Genomic DNA, 10,827 nt, shown 5'->3' with positions numbered 1-10,827 from the left:
TATTTTAGTATATATTATAAAATTAATAAGAATTATTGTATTCACGCTTAATAGAATTCTACTTTTTAATTATTTGCTTTCACATATTGCCAACTGATTAATAAAGAGATTCTTGATTTAGTAATTAATTTTAGCAAATTTATTCTCAATAACAAAACAAGCTCTTATTCTTCATTTACTTTAGAGAAATTCTATACTTGTTTCAATTTTTGTTTTTTTTTTTATTTGAATACTATCTTAAGATTTCAGTCACGAAATCTGATATAATTTACTGAGATATAACATAGAACATTTTAATATTATATAAACCTCTATATCCAATGTTGTAGTTAATAATAGCAAGAACTAAAAAATACTAAATATTATTTTCTAACTATTATACTAACTGTTGTTATTATGCTGTGAGCGAGATGTGTTTCCAAAGCTTAACTTCAAAATTCAAAAATAATTAAAATATCTCAAATGAAATAATATTATTATACTGCAATTATAACGAAGCAATAGTGTCCAACTAAGTCACAGAAAAAATATTAAGCAAGCTTACTCAATTTATAATTCAGCAACCAATTATGTTTAATCTTTGGTCCAGAACAATTCACCAAGGGTGTTCCTCTCGACTATAGCCGATCTTAAGAATAGCCATTCATATATAACAACTCATGACAATAACCAACGTGCAATTCCAAATGTTACTTTTATTTTTGATTCACATCAAAATTATTTCTGGAAGACTGTTTTACTTAGTCTAATAATAAGACTAAGTTTAGTTTTCTTTTATACATTGGTTTGCATGCACAGTCCAAAGTAATTGGTATCAGTAGTACATTCAAAACGTATACTAAACTTAATTAATTCTTTGTTTAATAAAAGGGCACTCAATTATTTTTCCTTAATGTGTCAGTATCAGTACAGCATAATTCGTTTTTTCATATTCAATTCTGTTGTTGTAATAACCCGCTGGGACCTTCTTGTGAAGTCCCTTTGGGAGGTGTTGAACGGCACTTGATCGTCGGTGGCCGCGAATGCCCCCGGGACGTAGATCCGGCCGTTCTTCGAACCTCTCTATGTTGTAGATATTAAACTATATTCTATTTCAGCTTTACTTTCAATGTTTTAAAAATTTTAATAAGTCGACATATACAGTGTTGTGCATAACAAAAGCAACCAAAATTTGCTCATCAAATAAATAAGTTTTTTGTCTACTTTTTACTTTTCATTTAAAAATCTAAATACACAGTTTTATTTGTTATTATATTAGCTATTATAAAAAAACAACAAAATCTACAATTCTTCATAACGGGTTAATTAATTCACACAAATAATAAAATATTGCGAAATGCGGCTGTGCAAAACTATAGCAACTGAGACAAGATCAATGATAGATCTATGACCAAAGTGCATTCTAGCAAAATATTTTTTTGATTTTTTGCATTTTTATGCTGTAATTAATGTTTTTAAGCAAATTAGAACATAAACACAGAATAGTTCAATATTAAATCAAGTAATGGAAGTACGTTTTTATCATGGCTCGTGACACGTATACTTTGAAGTTTAAAGAAGCAAGAATTGAAAGATATTTAAATGGCAGTGCTCAAATGAAATAGCCAAAATATTTAAAATTAATTAGTTTATTGTTTCGCAGCTTATAAAAAAATGTGATTTGACAAAATACCGTTAAAACGGTTAATTTGGGTGAAGCCCCTTGTAAGACTACTCATAGAATTGATCGAAACATCATATGAATTACAAAAAAAAAAGCATTCATTTCGTCGAAAAAGATCGTAGATGAGCTTAAACTATATGTGGACTCAAATATTGTACGCAGGCGTACTCTTGAAGCAGGTTTCAAAAGTTACAGACCAGTCAAAAAACCAAGGTTAACTAAATAGCATTTGCAAAAGAACTAGATTTTTTGTTTTGCTCTAATTAATATTAATATGAAATAATATTAATATTAATTTTGAACGATATCACTAAAATTGAATACTTGTTAAATGGAAAACAGTTTTTCTCAGCAATAAATCGAAAATTAATATCTCTAAATGTGATAGGATGTGCACAGTACGTCGCGAAAAAAAAAAAAGTTTGTATCCGCGTAACTGGCATGCGACGGTGAAGCATGGGGATGGATCAGTAATGATTTGGGCGTGCTTCTCAGGATTTAGACTTGGACCTTTTCATGAAATTCATCAAATAATAGCCCAACATGTGTACAAAAAAATTTTAGAAAACCATATGGTACCCCATGGCGGTTGAGAAATATCACTCCGACGGGTATATCAGTACGATAACGATCCAAAACACACCTTAAAGCTGATAAGAGAATGGATTTTGAAAAATAGAATTCCAATTTTAGATTAGCCAGCCCAAACACCTGATTTTAATTCAATTGAGAACATTTTGGTATTCTCAAACTTCGCTTTGGGGGTCGAAAAGTTTCCAAATGTTTGAGGTCATGAAAGATGAATGGTATAAAATTCCAAATAGTTTTATTAACAATTTAATATCACCTATGACCCGTAGAAGTGCCCAAGTAATAAAAAGCAAAAGGCTTTATACAAAATTTAGAAAAATAATACAAAAATTTAATATAATAAATAAAGTTGCTATTGTTCTGCACAGCCGCATTTCGCAATATCTCATTATTTTTGTGAATTATTTAACCCGTTATGAAGAATTGTAGATTTTATTGTTTTTTTATAATAGCTAATACAATAACAAATAAAACTGTGTATTCAAGTTTTTGAGTGAAAAGTAAAAAGTAGACAAAAAACTTATTTATTTTATGGGCAAATTTTGGTTGCTTTTGTTATGCACAACACTGTATATCATACATATATAAATTTCTCTATATAAATATTAATAAAACTTTATTATTTTAAAGATAATAACATTAATTTTCTTTTATATATTTTAGACTGATTTCGATCAACAACTTGAAGATGCTGGCGACAAATTGGTTGTTGTCGATTTCTTCGCCGTCTGGTGTGGCCCATGTAAAATGATTTCACCTAAATTGGAAGAATTGGCCAAGGAACATTCGGAAAAGGTTGTGGTTATTAAGGTACGTCACAAAACAATATATATTATGTATTATGTCATCATTATAATAAAATACTAACAAATTACTTATATTTTAATATTGTTGATACCACATAATTTAAGATTTCTAAGAATTACAATGAGAAAAACTTACATTTCATGTACATAGATTATTTCCTCATAAAGAAATCTCTTTCACTGAGTCATAGATGATGTATTTAACAAATACTTCTTTATGCTAGCCGGATTTAGATTATCGTTTAAAATTAAGTGATGAATTTGCACAAGGTTTTATGATTCAACGAATGGAAAGATTATATAAAATTAATTAATCATACATATATTAATAATAATTAAATAATTGTTATTTAATTATTTAAAAATAATCATTTGAAACAGCAGCAATTTGATAAAATATTATATTCCAAACTTTTATTTATTTTTAATACAATATTTCATCTGTCACATTGAGGTTGACCAATTTTTAGAATATGTTTGTCAATAAATCAAATTCTAACTTCTTCTACCTTTTTATTTTTTATTAGTTTGTCATTTCAGGACTATGAAAACATACTTCAAATTTGGTTAAGATTCATATATATATATATCTTCATATTTTTATTTTACTTCTAAAACTAACCTTTACCTGATATAATTAGTTCAATTTTTTTTCTAGTAAATACACAATATTTGGCTTTTATATTTTAAAGAGTTTAATCTATTACTTTATAATACCTCATTATACAAAAGGTGAGTAAAACCTATAGCAGAAGTATTTTTTTCCGAATAAAAAGATTGAAGTTTTTAAAAAAAAATTTATTTCAATTCTGAATATAATATATTTTTTTATTAGCAAATACATTTACTAAAACCTCCCTTTTGTAAGTAAATAGAGATATGGTATTGTTTACCGTTTCTTGAGAGGTATAGTTTTTGTTTTCCATGATAACATATAATTTCTTAAACATTGTTGCTTTTGTTCTTGCAATTAAGTTGCAAGGCGCAGGTGTCACTTGGTTGTCTAAGAAGACCTCTGAGTACCTCAGAGTAGATCTGTACTCACTTTGAACATAGTCGAAGCTTCGTATTTTATTTAGGTAGAATGTAGATCATATTGTCTGCAGTTTTTAGAATAATATGATCAATGGTATTGAGGGCTTTGAAGTTAGGTTAAGGCCCCTATGCACCGTGACCAGCTTGATCTATTGTGGACCCGTTTGTATTTAAACATTCAGTATCTCGAGGAATCGAACCAGCTCCTTCGGAGGGAGTTTTCGAAAGTCTTCATCCTCTAGTTGGTATGCATCTAAAATTTTATTTCTTCTGCGGCCTAGTGCATCATAGTTGGTGATCAGATGTTCCATAGACTCTGTCTCATCACAGCAGAAAAATATAATATATACATATATTTAATTTATATCTAGTGTATAAAAGTAATATTTTTACTAAAATGATATTAAATAATTTTTATTTTTAGGTTGATGTCGATGAATGCGAAGAAATTGCTATGGAGTACAATGTTTCCAGCATGCCAACCTTCCTTTTCATCAAGAACAAACAAGTTAAGGAGCAATTTGCTGGTGCAAATGCTGAAAAATTGGCATCTTACATAGAGAGATTGGCATAAAATGTTATTACACAAAAGTTAAATAGACAATTTTTTCCTTTAAGATGTGTTAAGTAAATATGTTAACGTAATTATTTAAATTCCATAAAAAACAGAAAGTTTGAATTTTTTGCATTATTAGGAGAAACACCAACGAAAATATACTTAAAAAAATTTATTTTTTATCTCTTAACTGTAATTGTTAGCACATTTTCATAAATTTTGTTATGTAGATGCTTTGAAATTGCAATAAATTCAGAATTTTCTTTAAAATACATATAAACGTTTTTTTTTTTATATCAAATAAATTGGGTCATATATGTTTTGTAACAGCATTAATATTTATTACTAAGCGGCATAATTATTAAATTGCAGTAAAATTATAAAAAGTGGCAAATATCAGTTATTTTTTCATTGTTTAGTTAAGAATCAAGAATTATCTATTTGGTAATTCTAGGGGCCAATAGGTCTATCTATCTAAGCTTATCTTAGTTGAGTATTCCGTTGTATTATTGGGATCACACACTACACGTAGTTATTCGAAATAGATCACTCTTATAGTTCTACTAACTTATAGTTCAGATCAGAGGAAGATATTTTATTCAGCAGACAACTGTAATATATGAAGAAAATGTAATAATAATATATCATAATAAACTCACTTTTTAGTGCTTAAGTTGGCCCCAAATTTATTTTATTTTTGTGTAATATTTTTGTTATATATTATAAATAATGAAAGTGTGAGAAAATAAGTAATCACTTCAAGATAAATTCATTAGGAGCTATTGTGAAGTGTACATAACATTGCACCTTGATAAGCATTTATCAATTCATCATTATCATCCGTGACTATACAGTCTATGTAAGACCTAAGCTTGTTTAACAACATTCTTCCATTCTTCACTGTTTTTTGCTTTTATTTTTCGCTTTCTAATGTTCATTTCTTCTAAATCCTACTGCACACTGTCTTTTCATCTTTTCCTTAGGCACCTTTTACAAATCCAATTTTGTATAATCCATCAAGTTCACAAAATTGGAAACAAACGCCGACTAAGCTCTCCATACAGATGTAGTTTTCTCTATGAAACCATGGAAAACCAAATCTTCCGGAAAAAGCGACGTCTTCGCCATGTAGCAAGAACTGTTATAATTCAATTGGGTTCAAGATGTAGCCGTGTGCTAAATAGTTGCTTGTCACGCATAAGTATAATATCACTCATCTCTGTTCAGGTCCTAATGCACACACCAATAGCTACGTCCCAAGGAAGTGGCTAGGTTTCTCCGCCTTCACTCAGGTTGATTTCAATTAATCCTCTAGTTTCCAAACAATCGTCTTCTTTTTCACGCTTCCTTTACCCAAACATATCCTAACCCTTGTATTTGTAATTCCTTTATTGTTATTTGCCATATAGATATCCACGGGTTACTGCAACAACAACGATTACAACATTGCAAATATTAGCACACCGATCGGTTGGCTCTGCAGAATTTTTAGAATCCTCGCAAGTCTGAAAAGTATGTATGAGTACGTGTTTTGCTGTACATAAGTAAAGCGAAATAATCAAATCAGTTTTGTTAAAATGGGTTTTCAGTGTTAAAATCGAAAATGATAGCAGCTCTGCAGCATGGTCTCTTCTTTATCATGTATTCTTGTGGTGTTCATTAAACATAAACAAAAACAGTGTTTTGTTGTCTTTTATATAAATTAATACAGTGTATATTCATTTTTTATAAGGTCAATCTTTTAAGTTATATGCCAAAGCCTAACTTTTCAGATAACCTCTGACCATCAAAATCTAAATATATCTTGTGGGTATATATTTATAGAACTGTTTAGTTACTTGAAGTAGTGTCCGAAAAAGGAAACACATAATTTATTTATTTTAATTCTGGTTTGAAGTTGAATATTCCGAGCGTTCTTAATTTTGTTATTGTTGCAAACGCAGACCAACCTTTATTTGTTCATTGTTTTACTAGGTTTGACTTAGTAGGTTGGTATATACGTCAAATAAAGAAAAAAAATTCGAGTGATTCGGTACCCGCAGATAGAAAACTCGGTAGAGGACGTCCGCATCTGCGATGGAAGGACCAGGTGACCAATGATTTGGGTGCAATCGGTACTACCAATTGGCAACAGCAACCAACTGATCGGGGTCACTGGCGGAGACTACTCGATTGCGGTCAAGAATGACTCACGTCTGTAATGGTCAACTAAGTGAGTAAATATTTTTAAGATGTTTAAGAGTTTAAGATATATTATTATTATTATTGACATGTTCAAAAATAAAAATTCCAAGTATTTCTATCACGCGCTATAGCTCTTAGTTCACTGAAAGATTCGCTCGATTCTCTGTTAATTGTCAATCTCCATATAGTTTTTCGTCGAATGCGATTTCTTCTTTCTTGTAGACTTCATTTTAAACTGACATATGCGATTTCGCTGAAAGGTTTGCGTAGAATGTGACCCACCCCCATACTTTCTTCATAAGATTTGTTTATCATGATGTAGAGTTACATATAAAAAAAAATCTCAGTTGTTGTTGTTGTTGTAACCCGCCGGGACCTGCTTGTGAAGTCCCTTTGGGGGTGGTCGAACGGCACTTCGTCGTCTTTGACGAGTGGCTCCGGAACGTAGACCCGGCCGTTCTTGGAAGCAAAAAATCTTAGTAAAATTGTACTTTACTTTTAAGTTATATGTTATAGTTAAAGAACAATATTATATTATCATGGGAAACTCTTGTGTACTATATCGGCAGATATGTTGAAGAAGGGCTTTTCAGAACAAAACTGACAAAAGCATTATGAAAAAAACATTTATGATTAGATAGCTCAAAAGGTGGCTTTAAGAAGACTGTTTAACATTCCATGGTATATTAGATCAACAGACATACATAGAGATCTTAGGATTGACTCAGTGAAAAAATATATGAAAGACAGAGCTCTAAAATTATTTACTAAAGTTGATACGCTACTTAACCCCGCCCTAACAATCCTCAAGTCCACTTCTGGACTCTCAGGAAGATATGCTGATTTAAAGTCCGTCATCAATTAAAAGACAAATAAATGATATGATTTCTTAGCCTAGTTAAAGCCTAGTGTGGGGTAGAGATAAGCCCTCCAGCCATTATAGAGTAAAAGTGCGTAATAGCACTAACTCAAGAAGAACAATCAAGAATCAAGAAGATCAAGATTTATGATTAGAATATAGAAATCAAAGTTAACTATTCAAAATCAAAATTGACTTTAAAAAATTAAATGCAATTAAAATTTTTTCTTATTGTAAAAAATATAGACTAATAAGTAAAGATGAGTGATATAAACGGTTATGTAAGTAAGCAAAGTGTCCTATTCTTATATTTATATATATAATTTTTACCTTTTTGTCTTATTTTTTTTTTATTCAATATTTAACAAATAACTGTTTTATTGTATAAGAATTTTATGGTAATGTATTATTACAAAATAAATTTATTATAAATACTTCTTTTTAAGACTGATTTTCTAAGTCAAATCAAGAATGCTGGTGAAAAGTTGGTACTAGTCAACTTCATGACTTCGTGGTGTGCTCCATGTCACAAGATTGCACCTGAAATTAAACAACTGGCTCAGGAGAATTCAAATAATCTGATTGTAATTAATGTAAAGTGCTCATAATCTTACAAGTTTAAAGGTACTAATAGAAAAAAGTTTTTCATAGGTCGACGCTGAGCAACACCAGGATATAGCCTCGGAATATAATGTGACTTGCTTTCCGACATTTACCTTCATTAAAGACAAGGAGGCAGTAAAACAATTTCATGGCGCAGATGCCAATCAATTGTCCCAGTGTATATCAGAATTACTTCCTGACAATTTATAAAAATCTTTAGACTTAAAACTTTTAACGTTATAACCGCAAAACTATATTTTACCTACTATTTGACAAAATATACTTTCTTTAAAATGTAAAAAAAACTATTTTAACATCACATCTATACCCAGCATGAATTAAGTTTTTCCAAGTGGCAAGACATGTTAATGTCTTTTGGATAGTATGCCGATTAATTTCTGGAATATTTTGATCTATTTTGAAGAAGTTTTTAAAAGTGGTAAACCATAAAAAGTTGTGGGAGATGTGCTGTTATTCCGTCGTTAAAACATATTGCGACTGTCATGTACATGAGTGTAGTTGGAAGGCAAAGCAGGAGTTGGTCAGATTCACGAGCACAAAAGACTATATAAATGGAAAGCTCATATTCAATAAAATTCTATATTATATGTATATCATTCAATAGACTTAAAAAATCAATGCTGCACAAGACTGATTGCTCATGGCCATACCACACAATCGATCTATTATAATTAGAGGGGAAGGGGGTGGTACTCAGTGTACTCTTTTTTTATTTTGAAATACTACTTCGGTTAGACCGGTAATATCGTCATGTAAGCCACATTTCCTTCTTGACCTACAGTTATGTATGCAAATATAACGTGACGAGAAAGAAGTTTATATAGATTAAAATCTTTTTAATTGCTTTAAGTAACGAAATGTTATTTTAACTTAAAATTTTAACTAGCCGTTGTGTGGTTTACGACGCATCAATCCCTGAATCTCGATCTAGTAATTTTTATAAAATTTCGTTAGTATATGATATATTGATTATCTTGTAGTATTTCAAATCTTGTATGTCTTGTCATTATTTTCTGACAATAAAAATAGCAAATCATAAAAGATTGTATAGCGTAATTACAATATAACAAAAACAAATAAATAGATAGTAATGATTGAACCATAAAATATTAATAATAATAATAAAATAATACATTTATATATATATAATATGGCCTTAGAAATATATTATTATATCGCGAAAGAACATGACAGATCGTCAATACCTATTCATCTTTCAAATTGGAACACTTCAGTACACTTTTGCTGTACTAAAGTTTAGTTTGAGGTTGTCAGATCTGTATATATAAAAAAAATTTTTTTTTACAACTTTTTTATATAGTTGCAGATTTACTTACAATTAAAAAAATAGAGTTTATTCTATTTCTGCAAATCGCACTATTCTTTCTAAATACCGCATGCAGGAATTGCGTTTTTAAATACAAATATCGCTTATAGCATTTTCCTTTTAAAAATCAAGCACGTGGAATAAGTCATCCAAATACCCCCAGCATTTATAGAGTAAAAGTGCCTAATAGCAGTAACTCAAGAAGAAGAATCAAGAAAAAATATGATTTGTAAGAAATTTGGGTAAGAATTGAATGGTGAACCACATCATTTCGTGGTGAGTAGTAGAAGTTTTTTTATTGTGACAATTTGCGCAAAATATTTTGTGTATATTTTTATTAAGACTTTTGTAAATTAAAATGCTGAGTGCTGCAGCAATATTTTGTTGTTTTTGTTTAAGAGAATTATTGAATCAATTCTACTATTGAGAATTACGAATTTAGTTTAAGCTGGATTATGTAAAAATAACAATCTAATTGCAATTTTAGTTGTCGTATTTATATGTAGAATAAGAATGTAAGTTTTATTTGATATTGTTATGATGTAAGTCGGACAATTCAACTACAATGTGCAGTATGAGTTGGCCAGAAGTTATGAATTGAATGTCATATATAAATCCTGTTTAAATAAAATATATGTAAAATATATGTAAATTGACATATGCTTCCAGGTTCAGATTGATTTAAAAACAAACACAGAACTGTAATTTTATAATTAAAAAATCAATTTGAACTAGAACTACATTTACGGAATGTAATTTTGTTTTTTATTTGAATTCGAAATAATTTTTTTAGGAATGCAACACTGTAAAATATAAGACTATTTTCGAAGTTATTGGTTAGTTTCTTTCTAACCTATATTCTCAGCTGATTTCAAAATTAAATAACAATATTTTGTTAGAATGGCAAACCCAAAACGCGTAAGATTTTCGTGAAACTAAATGCAGGCAACAATTAAATAAAACATATTTTTTTAGGTTCTACAAATTTTTAAAAAATTACATCGAACGAGACAAGTTGTATTTCGAAATGACGAGAGAACTTTGGATGCAGCGCGTAAACAAATAAACGAAGCCTTTTTTAAAAGCAAAAATGAAACTGATGATGCCGAAATAAACAAGGTAAACAACAATTGCTTAAATATTTTATATTAATATTATTAAACAAAGTTTATGTTGGTAGAT

At 29.5% G+C, this 10,827-nt stretch overlaps 2 protein-coding genes across 2 annotated transcripts; both read left to right on the top strand.

The window, feature by feature from the left end:
* The first annotated feature begins 2,443 nt into the window (after positions 1 to 2,443).
* LOC119675605 (thioredoxin-2-like) lies at positions 2,444 to 4,686 on the top strand. Its single transcript, XM_038086811.1, has 3 exons — positions 2,444 to 2,533; positions 2,918 to 3,064; positions 4,520 to 4,686. Exons 1-3 carry the CDS (start codon positions 2,444 to 2,446, stop codon positions 4,667 to 4,669), a joined length of 387 nt encoding a protein of 128 aa, XP_037942739.1. The 3' UTR covers positions 4,670 to 4,686.
* Positions 4,687 to 7,920: 3,234 nt separating this feature from the next.
* On the top strand, positions 7,921 to 8,586 carry LOC119685954 (thioredoxin-2-like). Its single transcript, XM_038100374.1, has 3 exons — positions 7,921 to 7,975; positions 8,141 to 8,287; positions 8,346 to 8,586. Exons 1-3 carry the CDS (start codon positions 7,955 to 7,957, stop codon positions 8,505 to 8,507), a joined length of 330 nt encoding a protein of 109 aa, XP_037956302.1. The 5' UTR covers positions 7,921 to 7,954; the 3' UTR covers positions 8,508 to 8,586.
* The last annotated feature ends 2,241 nt before the right edge of the window (positions 8,587 to 10,827 follow it).

The sequence above is a fragment of the Teleopsis dalmanni genome, chromosome 2, assembly GCF_002237135.1.
Source record: "Teleopsis dalmanni isolate 2A chromosome 2, ASM223713v2, whole genome shotgun sequence".
In the NCBI taxonomy this organism is placed as follows: domain Eukaryota; kingdom Metazoa; phylum Arthropoda; class Insecta; order Diptera; family Diopsidae; genus Teleopsis; species Teleopsis dalmanni.
This window is presented reverse-complemented; position numbering and strand designations above follow the sequence as displayed.